The sequence below is a fragment of the Ovis aries genome, chromosome 1 (assembly GCF_016772045.2).
Source record: "Ovis aries strain OAR_USU_Benz2616 breed Rambouillet chromosome 1, ARS-UI_Ramb_v3.0, whole genome shotgun sequence".
NCBI classification, from domain to species: Eukaryota; Metazoa; Chordata; class Mammalia; order Artiodactyla; family Bovidae; genus Ovis; species Ovis aries.
This window is the reverse complement of record NC_056054.1, coordinates 189,854,677-189,868,402: the sequence shown is the minus strand read 5'-3', so window position 1 is coordinate 189,868,402 and position 13,726 is coordinate 189,854,677. Positions and strand designations below refer to the sequence as shown.

At 45.8% G+C, this 13,726-nt stretch overlaps 1 protein-coding gene across 19 annotated transcripts in view; it reads right to left on the bottom strand.

Annotated features, from left to right (window-relative positions):
- KALRN (kalirin RhoGEF kinase) overlaps positions 1–13,726 on the bottom strand; it is a 699,404-nt gene that overhangs the window by 118,102 nt on the left and 567,576 nt on the right. For 4 of the 19 annotated variants that reach the window (XM_027956548.2, XM_027956538.2, XM_027956551.2 and 1 more), the window contains exon 1: positions 6,371–6,636. The exons of the other annotated variants lie outside the window; for them this stretch is intronic. In XM_027956548.2, coding sequence (XP_027812349.1) covers positions 6,371–6,455 — 85 coding nt within the window. In that variant the 5' untranslated portion in view covers positions 6,456–6,636. Of the gene's footprint in view, positions 1–6,370; positions 6,637–13,726 lie in introns of those variants that run through there. 19 annotated transcript variants of the gene reach the window in all.

Here is a 13,726-nt window from a genome sequence, read left to right as displayed (position 1 = left end):
CGTTCTATGTCTAATATTACAATTACAATTACTGTTACCATCAGTAGCTAACCTTTTTAAAGCATTTTATATACCTGGTGGTAAGCTAAGTCCTTTTCACACATTCTCTTAACTTATCCTCATAACAGCCCAGCGGGGTCAGCACCATTATGATTCCCATCCATTCTCCACCAGTATCCAGTGCAGGGCTGGCAGGCAGTCAGCATGTAAACATGTGTCAAATGAATTAAAACACTGTGTGTTACATAAAAACCAGTGATTAAAAATGGAATGATAGGAATGCATTTCATTGCTTCATTTTCACCCGAAAGCATACACTTCATGGAATAAGACAAGAAAAATGGGGGGAAAGGGACCCTTGGAGTTAAACTGAACCAGAGGGAAAAACATGGACAAATAGTTACTAAGAACAATGTGCAGAAACTGTTCTGGGAGAGATAGAGATGCTCAGCCTTCTGTGGTCCTGGGATAGAACAGCCCCTCAAAACAGACCAGGCAGGTCTCAGATCCCAATGACTCCAGTCACCCTGCAGGAACCACAGATGATTCCACAGTCAACACCCAAGTTCCAGCCTGGGGTCAGCCTCTACCCTTCTCAATTGGGTAAGCCAACTGAGAAGGGTAGAGGCTGACCCTAAATGTCTTTGTCCAGAAGAGAAATTGATCGCATGGGCAGGAAGAGAAAAACACAGTTGCGGAAAGAGTGCTGGGAAAGGGCTATAGGTCTGACCTTGCTACTAAATGGCTGAATCGGTTTCTTCTTGGAGGAGAAAAAAAAAAAAAAAAAAAAGATCTATTAAATAATCTCTGAAGTTACTTCTAGTTCTAATGTCCCATGAATAGCTAGCCCCTTCTGTTTGAGAAGCCCTTTTCAGAGTTCAGATCCATGCTCTTTCAAGGGCAGGGAAAATCTGGGATTTGGTCTGAAGGAGAGGGCAGGTCACACAAGCCACTGACACTCACTGAAAACTGAAAAGGAGCAGCATCAAAAGGATGGGGAGTGTTTTTAGGCCAGAAGAGAAGCATCAAGATTCAAGAAGAACTTCACTAAGTAGATACAAAAGCACTACTCCAGAACAAGGCAGGCCTATGACATTGTTTGGACTCAGAAGTGAATCCCTCCTCCCTCACGCACACATTGCATAAAAACACAAGAGTCTGAGCTGTTATCTTTTTATCTCAGGTTCAGTTCTGTCGTTCAGTCATGTCTGACTCTTTGCGACCCCATGAACTGCGGCACGCCAGGCTAGGACTTACTAACTTGTGGCACATGGAACCGCTGTGGTGACAGGCCCACAGCATGGTCAGTGATTACTGGACTTACAGTGGTACCAAAGGAAGGGTATTTGGCGTCCATTTTTGATTTCCCGCACCCCAACCAATTCCATATATTCCTGTTTCTACTAGGCTACATTATGACTGGAAAACAGGAATAATTGATATCCCTATTACTATTAACTAGTTAGAGAATCAAACATTCAGAAAGCTAAGATCACGGCAACTGGTCCCATCACTTCATGGCTAATAGTTGGGGAAACAATGGAAAAAGTGAGAGACTTTATTTTTGGGGGCTCCAAAATCACTGCAGATGGTGACTGCAGCCACGAAATTAAAAGACGCTTGCTCCTTGGAAGAAAAGCTATGACCAACCTAGACAGCATATTAAAAAGCAGAGACATTACTTTAGCCACAAAGGTCCATCTAGTCAAAGCTATGGTTTTTCCAGTAGTCATGTATGGATGTAAGAGTTGGACTATAAAGAAAGCTGAGCGCCAAAGAATTGATGCTTTTGAACTGTGGTATTGGAAAAGACTCTTGAGAGTCCCTTGGACTGCAAGGAGATCCAACCAGTCAATCCTAAAGGAAATCAGTCCCAAATATTCATTGGAAGGACTGAAGCTGAAGCTGAAACTCCAATACTTTGGCCACCTGATGCAGAGAACTGACTCATTGGAAAAGGCCCTGATATTGGGAAAGACTGAAGGCGGGAGAAGGGGACAAGAGAGGATGAGACGGTTGAATGGCATCACCGACGCAATGGACATGAGTTTGAATAGGCTCCAGAAGTTGGTGATGGACAGGGCAGCCTGGCATGCTGCAGTCCATGGGGTTGCAAGGAGTCAGACACGACTGAGCAACTGAACTGAACTGAGTCAGAGAATCAGAGATGGGAAGAGAAGCATAAGATCTAGGTTGGGGACAGTATGTATGTTTGGAAATTCTCCCCAGATTAAGGTATATCCCTGGGAGGCAGAGGAAACCAAGAGGTGTATTGGGAAAACATACATGTTAAATGGTCAATTCAATTTTCATAGTGGTAAAGGCACTTCCTGGAACATAAAGAAAGAAAATGGTACGTATTCCTCAATGTCCTAAGGCTTCTCTATCCTTTGGGAGGTGAATTAAAGTAAACCAAAGTGAAGGTCACTTCTGTTCCTCTTTGAGGTTACCAACACCTTTCTAAAGAAACTTGCTATCATGGTTTCACACATTAAATTCAGTTTATAAAATGAGCCAGGGAAGGGACATTCAAATCAAGGTTTTGAATAAGGTTCCTATTCAGTTATTCTGGGAAAAGGTAGGGAGGAGAAAAGAAATTATAGATGAAGATGGCTTGCAAACACCCTGTAAACCCCCATAACCTTTATCCAGACCCACCCACCCCTGTGATGAGAGAGCCATGGGAATGTGATCCCAGCAGCTCTCCTGTGAGCTGACTCAGCCTGGGTAAGTCACCACTGCTTCCTCTTTTCACCTCTGAGACAGTCTCCTGAAGCAGTCACTGTTCACCGTCTAAATGGGGAGCCGTGTCGGCTCATGGGCTTCAGCTGCAAGGACAATGATACAACAGTAAGCAAGTATGAATAAAGGCCATGAGCCCTGTGGAGAAACAGAGGAGGCCAGTAGTCAGGAAACGCTTCCAAGAAGGGACAGTTGTCCATAGACCCAAGGTTAATTACAAGTTGACTAGAAACTTAAAGCCTCTAAAACTGACTGCCACCCACTCAGGTCTAAAATATCTCCAGGCTCTGTGATCTAAGATGTCACAATTTCTGGTCTATAGCATAGGACTTAGCAACCCTCCAGGTGACTTGAAATCCTTTTCATCTCTTGGAAACAAGTTGCTTTTTAAAATCTTAAGATCATTAAAGAACAATCCAGAATGGACCCACTTCTTCAGGTGTAGAGGAAAGTGTAACTAGCCAAAGCAATCCTGAAACTTCCCACAGAGCACGGCATCAATGATTGATCACCCTTCACACAGACACACACACACACAGACACACACACACACACACTAGTATTTCATGTTTGGCTATTTTTCACTTCCAAACAGGCAGTTATAAATGTTATTTGCTCTCCTCCTTCCTTCTCACCCATCTCTATTTCCATTCTGCCAATGATTCTCAGTTTTCCTGCTCTTTAACACTAATTTCAAGGTAGGGAAGGAACATCATCTTTCATCAAACCTTTCTGCCATACTCATACTCAACAGAAACAAAAACTGGAACAGAAGAACACCAGACAGCTGCCTTCCTCACTTTCCCAAACCCAAAGACAAGCTCTACTAACTTCATCTATATTTTTCCTAAATATGATTTAAAGGCCACATAGGTACATCACTAAATCCTTAACTCTTACTCTAGCGTTAACAATTACAACCACTTAGGATTCACCACAGCAAGTCCAGGATAGCTTAGGTTTGTGTCAAAAATAACCAAAACATTCCTCTTGGTTCCTTTTCCCCCAGACTTTAGGAGGTATCCTTTAAATGCAGGACTGGAAGCCAGTCACAATCAGCCAGGGGCCCTTGACTTAGGAACCATAGTATGGGTTCCGACAGCTTCACAGTCATCTTTACAGCCAGAGAAACTGGTTTAATGGAAAAGGAGGGCCAGGCAGGTCCCTGGATATGCCCTGCCATCAGCCCCGCAGACACTCTCCTGAGTCCTCCTCTGTGTTGCAGCTTGGGCATAGAGTTCTCGGGCTCTGGACAATGCATTCAAGCTCAGTATAAGACCTTATATTTTCAGTCGGCTTCCAGATAGATGTCTATAGGCTGGGTGGGGACTCAGAGCTCTCTCTTCTGTTAAAGCAGATGCAGAAAGCCTCTAGCAGTACCCAACACCTCAGACACTGTCACCCTGCCCAGTGACGCCAGGAGCTCTTTGAAGGGTGGCTAAGTCACGCCCACCACCATCCTCCTCAGATTTGAGCCCCAGGTTCCCATCTTCACATCTTTTAGATCTAGGAAAGAGTAAGGGGTAAAGTGGGAGAAGAGGAGAGGCACCCACCTTTGTTATCCTCCTTTTCCCTTTTAAGCTGCTTTCACTGCTCAGGACTTTTGCTTCCCTCTGTCTTCAGCTGAGACAGTCTCCTCCACTCAGGCTGCAGCAACTCCCCCTTCTCCAAGCCGCAGAGCCTGCAGCCACTGCTTTCCCAGTCCTGCAGGCAGGGGGTGACCCAGCAGGCGCCCCAAGTGAGCTCCCCGCCCCCTCCTTGCACCACAACACAGAGGGCCAGCCAGGGCAATTCTCAGACAAACTGAAGGCTGGAAGACCCCTGGAGAATTACTCTGTCAGGAAGCTTGGGCTGCCACACATTTGGACTCAAGGAGGCAGCTGCAGGGCCTTTAGATAAGCACCGCCCAAGTTCCCAAATTTTGCCTTTGGACAGGAAATGGACTCCCTAGAAATCCTACTTGGAAACTGTGCACCAGGACAGCAGCCTAGCCTTCATGGAAAACCCACCCACTCAGATTCCCTTTGGCCATTTCCGGCTTCCTCTCCCTTTTAATACCCGCTTCTTGCAATTCCCAGCCACGGTTTTACATGGTTCTGAACTAGGCTTGGATTTTTGTGAGGGTCCCTGGCCTCCTAAAATTCTTTCTCCCTCTGAATTTTGATTTTTAGAGTTAGCTACTACGCAGTTCTAAGCTGTTTTAATTAAATGCAGAGACTGAGAGAATCTAACACTGAGATTATGAACCTTACTGACTTGGGGAAAGGTCCTTCAGCTTTAATTACTTTTTGTGGCCTCATATCTGTTTGCTGCTGCTGCTGCCGCTAAGTCGCTTTAGTCGTGTCCGACTCTGTGCAACACCAGAGATGGCAGCCCACCAGGCTCCCCCGTCCCTGGGACTCTCCAGGCAAGAACACTGGAGTGGGTTGCCATTTCCTTCTCCAATGCATGAAGGTGAAAAGTCAAAGTGAAGTTGCTCAGTCGTGCCCGACTCTAGCGACCCCATGGACTGCAGGCCACCAGGCTCCTCCGTCCATGGGATATTCCAGGCAAAAGTACTGGAGTGGGGTGCCATTGCCTTTAGGATGGAGAATTTGTCAGAGCTGTGTGTAGGGTGGGCACATAGGATGGTGGTCACTTGGATAAAGTTTATTCACCAGTAAGTCTCAGAGAGTTCCATGGGGACCTTATCAGGTTAAGATGGGCATGGAGACTGGGGCATCACAAACAGGGGTGGAGGCGAGACACCATCAGGTAAAATTTGTAAAAGACCAATGTCAAGTGAGAGCCTATCTTCTCACTTCTAACTACATAGAAACAGACCCTCTGAGCTGAGGTGTTAAAGAGACATGAAATGTGTTAGGAACATCTACTAACTCTGTCTAGGAAGGGCTCCATTCTTTTTCAGGATGGGCTGCACACTGATAACCTTCCTCTGTCATCCTTCTCACTATCTTGTTTTGCAGGCTGATTTTGGGGAAATTAGTTGCTTCCCGCAAGGCTGCTTGACATTAAAATTAGCATAATAATTAAATACAGTCCTAATTGGGTACATAGAGAGTTCTTGGTTAATTAATGAGCCAAGCTCTGGCCCAGAGCTGCAAACCCACGCTAGCCTGCCAAAGCCCAGGCACAGAAAAGCCGGCTCCAGTCCCCAAATAAAGTTGTCGCTTGGCAAAAATAGTTCCTGGTGTAGAGACAAGTGTCAAATACATTCCTATAGCTAAGAGTCATCTGTTAACCCGCGGCTGAGGTCCATATGTAAATGAGAGCAGGAAAGTGTGACTCTGCCACTACGGGGAGCACAGAGCTCCCAGTGCCCTCTCCCCACCCCCCGCATCCGCGCCCCACCCCCCTGCAGACTGGCGCCCAACAACCAAAGACGCTAAGTAACTTGAGGTCCCAAACTGGAGCTCCGCATCCAAGTCTGAAGCTCTCTGAGTCAGAGAGCGAGCAAACCGCGTAGTGCCGCAGAAACTGCAAAGAACACAGCTGGGAGGAAACTGTCCATCTGCCGTGCTCCACTCCCCAGCCCCATTTTCGCCCATCCCACATCCCCCCACCCCCGCCCCAATTCAGCCGGTCCAGTCTGCCTAAAAAGAAGGTGCCAATGCCGACGGTCACTCACCTCTGCACGGAAAGCAACAGCAGCACTTCGCAAAGAGCCACCCCAAAGAGGGACCTCGGGTGTACGCGCGGTCGCCGCCCTTCATGCTGCCGGTGGCCCCAGTGCTCCAGCATGGCCCGGGGCACCAGCACCTGTGGGAGCGCAGCCGGCAGGCCACCTCGGCGGGCGCCGCGGCCCCGGAGGCAGCTCGCAACCTCAGCCCTCCTTCCCGGCCGTCCCGCACCGCGCGGCCGCCGCTGTGACTTTCTGGGAGCCGGAGCCACCTTGGGGAGGAGAGGAGGGGCCCGCGGGGAGGGCGGGGCTGGGGGCGGAGTTCCAAAGTCCAGCTGTTTGCCCTCGTCCGGCAGGCAGCGTGGCCCAGAGCCTTATGCAACGCTGCTCTGACCCAGGGCACAGAGCCTGCAGGACGAGGGTACACAACCCACAGCACAACACAGGTGCTTTTCCTTCACTGTAACTTCCTCTCCTCAAAGGCCGCCACAGTCAGCTCCAGCTTAAAATACACAACCTGAAGAAGCTAGAAAGAAGCAAATTTAGAAGGTTCCAGACTCCATAGTGCTTTTTCTCTAACAGGTTTCCCTCTTCCTTCCCCTCAGCCTCCGAACATGGACAGCCCCTTCTGTGTTGAAAATACCTTCACCTATCCTTTTCTTTCCTTCTTTTAAATATTTAAGGTTAAATAATAATAGTGCCTCCCCTTTTTATAGGCTCCCGGGCGGCAATGTTGTTACTTGAAACTGTAAGACCGAAGTTCAAAGCTTTGTCCCCTACTAGCTGTCTGACCTTAGGCAAGTCATTTCACTTTTTTAATCTTCAGTTTCTTCATTTTAAAAATGTAGGAGGGAAAAATAATCCCCATATTACAGGGTTGCTAAGAGAATTTTAAAAGACATATCCATGAAGTAGCTGTTAAGAGATTTGAGTGCCTACAGAGAAACTGCAGACACCTTACTTGTGGTGGAAGATGTCCATTCATTCCCCTAACCACACCCAGTGGGTCTATCATTCCTTTACTTAAATCTCTAGCTGTTTCCTTTTTTAAGTCTTTTCATATTTCAAGGTCAAGCTCATATCCACCATACTTCCCTGCCCCCCAGAAGCCCACATAGACCACACCAACTGGACCTTCCCATGAACCACTGAGTTTACCACTCACTAAACATCTCTCCCATTCCTTTGTGTCCAGATTTAGGAGACAGGATTTCTGGAAACATACAGCACTCATATGGTAGCAATAGCCCAATCATCAGATTAAAAAAAAAAAAAGAAGCTTGTGAGAAGCAGCAGAAGCTTGATGAAACAGAAGCTTGATCACTCAATTCCCACCTGGAAGAAAGACAGCCACAGGACAGGACTTTGCCTTCTATACATTAACTCATCGATCACACCAAATAACCTTATAAGGTAGAATCCTCTTTTAAATTGAAAGAAACTGAATGAATGAATGGTGATGGGGCTCTGATGATTTAACTCTAAAGAGAGATTCTAAAAATCTTCACCCCATAGGAAGAACAGAACCCAAAGTCAAAATCTACCTTCAAGGTCTACCACTGCCACCTCCCTGATGGCTTCTCCTGGCAAGTTTTTAAATAATAATCTCACTGTTAAGCAGGAAGTGTGCCCCAGGTGCTCCAGATATAAAACACAGAAATGAAAGTTCAAATTGCTCATGCAGCCCAAACCCCAGATTCCTGAATTCAGTGATCATTCTATTGGTCAGGCTCATCTTGACCCTTCAGCCCATCTAAAAATGAACTTTGTTTCCTTGTGATCCACTGCCTGGGTGCTATGATATGAATCAACATTTGGTCTACCCACCCAATACTGGGGCATTCTGATAGGAATTCAAAAGTGATTCAAAATTGCTTGCTGAGTAACCTCTTTTACTTTAAACCTTCCTCTGGGCCTTTGCATTTGAAAACTGAAACTGTTAGTTGCTCAGTTGTGTCTGACTTTGTGCAACCCCATGAACTGTAGCCCACCAGGCTCCTCTGTCCATGGAATTCTCCAGGCAAGAATACTGGAGTGGGTTGCCAGCCCTTCTCCAGGAAAATCTTCCCGACTCAGGGATCAAACCTGGGTCTCCTGCATGGCAGGTGGATTCTTTACCAGTGTTCAGGTGACACTGGATTATCTTTCCATCAAAATCTTTTGTAAGAGGCTGATGATGTCATCTTGTAGAAGCTGGCTTGAATTAGATGTCTGAGCAAGACTCCACCCTTGCTTCAGAAATAAAAGTACCAGAAACTAATAGGTTAAAAATAAGCTATAAGGGTGTATCATACAGCACAGGGAATATAGTGACTATTTTATAACAGCTATAAATGGAGTATTTAAAAACTGTTAAATAGCTTTTTAAACTTATCACTACACTGTACACCTGTAACAGAATGTTATACAGTGAAATGAAAGTGTTAGTTGCTCATGTCCAACTCTTTGCGACCCTATGGACTGTAGCCTGCTAGGCTCCTCTATGGAATTCTCCAGGCAAGTACTAGAGTGGGTTGTCATTCCCTTCTCCAGGGAATCTTCCTAACCCAGGGATCAAACTCTATAAATATACTTCAAAAAGAATCTGAGTACAAGTAGACCCTTAAAGTAGTCTTAGTCTCCATGTAAAAGATTCATTAGGCATGTTTCCACTGGTCCTTATTAACCAGGAATCCAGTCACTATCAATTTAAAGGATATTAAAATAAAGCCATTAGGGACACCTTACCCATCTTAAGTTGATATGATCAGCACATTTTGGGCCATTCGGAAGACTGGTTAGGCATCAATAACCCAAGAGTCCCACTGCCATCCTTGTGTACCTTCCAGAATGAAACCAGTGATGTCTAAAACCCAGCAAGGAAGTCTTGAACACTGCTGAAGACACGGACCAATTTCAGACTGATTCACTGACTCAGCAAACACCTACTGAGTGCCTACTATGTGCCAGGCTCTGTTTAATGCACTGGGTCTACATTCTCAAACAGAAACAATCCCAGTCGTTGTGGAATTAGCTGCTACAGCAGACTCAACATGAACATGAAAGAAAAGGGAATCAATGTTAGATATTTGACTAAGTTTTGAGTTTAGGGATTTAAGACAATAGGTGCCTGAATCCTCTAACCTACATCTAGATGTTTTAAGTATCCTCAGGACAGTTTGGAGGGGATGGTAGGGCAATGGTTTTTAAACACAGATGCTTATTAGAATCATCAGGGAAGTTTTTCTATTAATAAATTCTAGGCCTTAATATATTTTTTTAAGGTTCTCACCAGGTGATTTCAGGGTGGAACCAAGTTTAAGAACCACTGATGCCTGGGTCTTCCTCCCCTATCCCTCTCAAGATTCAGACTAATTCACTTTGGGTGAGGCTATATTAGTATTTTTTCAAAGTTCCCCAGGTGTTTTGTAAGATGCAGCATAGTTTGAGAGCCGTTGCTGTAATGTGGTGGTTCTCAAACTTGAGTGTGCATCAGAATTACTTGGAGAGTAAGTTACAGCACAGATTACTGGGCCCCACTCCCAGACTTTCTGATTCAGTACGATTTCATTTCTGCAAGTTCCAGGATGATGTTCATGTTGCTGGTAGAAGGACCACACATTGAGGACCAGTTCATTTCAGCTCAGTTCAGTCACTCAGTCGTGTCCGACTCTTTGCGACCCCATGCGCTGCAGCATGCCAGGCTTCCCTGAGCTTGCCAACTCCTGGAGCTTGCTCAAACTCATGTCCATCAAGTCGGTGATGCCATCCAACCCTCTCACCCTCTGTTGTCCCCTTCTCCTCCTGCTTTCAATCTTTCCCAGCATCAGGGTCTTTTCCAATGAGTCAGGTGCATCAGGTGGCCAAAGTATTGGAGTTTCAGCTTCAGCATCAGTCCTTCCAATGAATATTCAGGGTTGATTTCCTTTAGGATTGACTGGTTTGATCTCCTTGCAGTCCACAGGACTCTCTAGATAGTGAAATCTTCCCCATCTGTTTGCAATCTACACATTCTTCTTTTTGTAACAGCACTTTGATTTTTCTTTGAGAAACCAGCTCTCTTCCATTCTTAGACCATGTTTTTGGATGTGGCTGATGCCCTCCCTGTGTCTATGCTCCACTCTAAGGATAGGCCTATGACCTGGGTTTAGCCAGCCAGCCAAGGGGACTGGTTCAGATTTAGCACATGACCCAGTTTCAGCCAATGATCATAAACTAGAGACCATAGCAAGAACTACTGTGAAAGCAGCAATCCCTTCTCAGAAGATTTCTACATTGATAGAATGTTAACCTAAAGCAGCTGGAGGCCATCTTGCCATAAAGCCAACACAGAGGAAAGAGATGAAACAAGAGAGAGGTTGGGGTGTGTGTGTGAGAGGTTCGATGACATCACCTAAACACACTTCTTCCTCAAAGTTTTATTTATCCCTGGACCTTATCTGAGCCCCACTCCAAATAAACATCATTTTCCATAAGACAGTGGAATGTCTATAATCTCAAGGTTTTAAAACTCTACCCCACCCACTCCCAAAGTTCAGGCTAAGAACCACTGAGCTATAGCAGTATCTCTGCTGATGTTGCTGCTGCTGCTAAGTCGCTTCAGCATGTCCGACTCTGTGTGACCCCATAGACGGCAGCCCACCAGGCTCCTCTGTCCCTGGGATTCTCCAGGCAAGAACACTGGAGTGGGTTGCCATTTCCTTCTCCAGCAGCATCTCTGGAGTGTTCCTAATTTCCAAACAGACGGCTGAGTTTTATTCCTATTTTTGGCAGAATTTGTCTGCAGTGATGCTTCCAAGTCTATCTTGCATGAATTAGGCTATCACCTGTCTGTGTGTCCATTTTACCTCACCTCCATTTCCCACAACAGTGAACCTCAAAGAATTCCTGCTGGTCTCAGCCTGCAGACATACTGGGCCTAGTACCCCACAACGCTGAGCTGGGTACCAGTGACTAGTGACCTCTCGCCTGAAGTTAGCCACAGGCTTCAGGAACACGGGACCATGATTTCAGGCATCTGCCCTTTTCACTGACAGGTGTGTCCAATTTTATCCTTTAGACTTATTCTCCTCAGACCTATAGGAACAGAGTGTTTTAAAACCACAGCATTTATCCAGGTTTCTTAATGAGAGCTCAGCCTAGAGACGGAAGGAATAGCAACTGTATTATGCCCCTACTCCGGTCTAGAGATTCCTGTGAGAACTTTCTTACAGAGAAAAGTACAGTACACGCCTTCTACACAACAAGCCCAGAGAGGACTGTGGCATGGTTTCCGGTGACTACGGGCAGGCCTGCCTTCCTCAGTCCCACCCCAACCAGTCACTTACCTGCCTTTTCCTCCAGCAGTAAATCTCAGCTTCAGTTTGCACTCTCAGGTTCTGATCCCAGATTTGTATCTAGAGTTTTTTTTAAAGCTCTGCAGGTGATTTCAGTATGAAGTCAGGGCTAAGGACCATGGGCTTTGGGACTCTGGGATTACTTCCTGCATAGTAGATACAGAGTTTAGGAAGCACCCCAATTCAAATATTTTCACTTGCTCAAACTCTGACAGCTGGTCCTTTGACTCATTCTCCCACCACCTGCTACGCTCTCCAGCTACTAACCACATGCTCCTTAATCCCCATCTTCCTGCGTAGATTTCTGGTCTGTAAACTGCCTAATGGCTGACACCGGAATGGTTCTTAATTTCCCCAAAAGTATCCTGTCCTGGCCTCCGTTTGCGACTGCAGCTTAAAACGCCGAGGTTCTTGCCAAGTACTGATCATTTATTCAACAAAGAGTTTTTTTTTTAGTATCTACTATCTGTAACTCACTAAGGTAACCTATATATGGGAATTTGTATGGGAATCTTATATGAGAAACATAAATTGAATATGATGTGTTCCCTGAGCAAAGACAAAGAACAAGGTGAGTTCCAGGAAAGCAGTTGGTTCAATGTTTTTGTAGCACAAAAAGGAAATTGATGGAAAACCAAGACTGGACATAAAGTACAGGTTTCATCTTTATGTGAAGAATAATAATTATCAGTGACCAGAAACATTTAAGATTAAAAAAAGAGAGATGCAATGTGTACATTGTTTCTGTATTTAATTTGAACTCCAAACATGTCTTTCAAATATAATGTCTATGTATATAGAGAAGGCAATGGCACCCCACTCCAGTATTCTTGCCTGGAAAATCCCTTGGACGGGGGAGCCTGGTAGGCTGTAGTCCATGGGGTCCCTAAGAGTTGGACACGACTGAGCGACTTCACTTTCACTTTTCACTTTCATGCATTGGAGAAGGAAATGGCAACCCACTCCAGTGTTCTTGCCTGGAGAATCCCAGGGACGGGGGAGCCTGGTGGGCTGCTGTCTGTGGGGTCGCACAGAGTCAGACACGATTGAAGCAATTTAGCAGCAGCAGGAGCAGCCTCAGGTTACATCTGTTATTTTAATAGTAATGTCTATAGAAAAAGCATCATTGCTAGCAGTATGAATAGTAACCTCTTCTAGTTATATCTGTTTAGTGTGATCTAACCACTACACCACTGCTGGCCCCATGAGTGTCTCCATTCACCTAGCAACAGCTTTTAGACTCCAAGGACTAAACCACCATTGAGCTTGTTCTTTCTGTTTTCAACTATGCCATGTAACTGTGTCCCTGTGTCCCTCTCTGCCTATCTAGCTGACACCTGTCTGCCTCCTTCTGGCTCAAAGTTAAGCCTGCCTTGCCCTGCCAACACTGCTTTTCAGGAAGGAAGATCACTGATCGTCCTCTGGTTTGAACCAAGCCCCAGGTAAGGGTAGCCAGGTGATGCTGAGAAGGCTGTGGGGTTTCACAAAGGACCGAGGGGTCTCACCAGAGCAGCCAGCGCTCATGCTCTTCTGGGGGACAGTGAGATAAAGCTGCAGATAGCCAGGATGGGCTCCTGGAGGTCCGAGCTCAGGAGACAAGCTGTTTATCAAAGTGAGAGATGACTGCAGCTGGAGCTGCTAAAAACAAACCACGCTAGGTTTTATCTACTTCCAGAAAGGTTCACTTCTATGTAGGTCAAAGTGTTCCCGAAGTAGGGCAGTAAGAAGTGCCCGTCTATCACTCTGACGGAGTTCCAATTTGGGAAGGCTCTCCATTACTAAGTGTCCACTGTGAGGGATGGTATTTTCATTCTGACTGTCAATGCCCACTTCCCTCCCACGGGCAGAAATAGCAGCTGCAGCGGCATGTAGATTCCTGGGTGTGATGAAGAGGTTTCTGATACATTAAATGCAGTGTGGATTTTGCCTTAATGGAACTCAAGTCAGTTTATGGAGGAGTTCATGAATAGGAGGGATATGGAAGACCCTGCCCATCCTTATATTCCTGAATTTTCACCCATTCCAGATGCATGAGAGGTAAGCTTAGCCC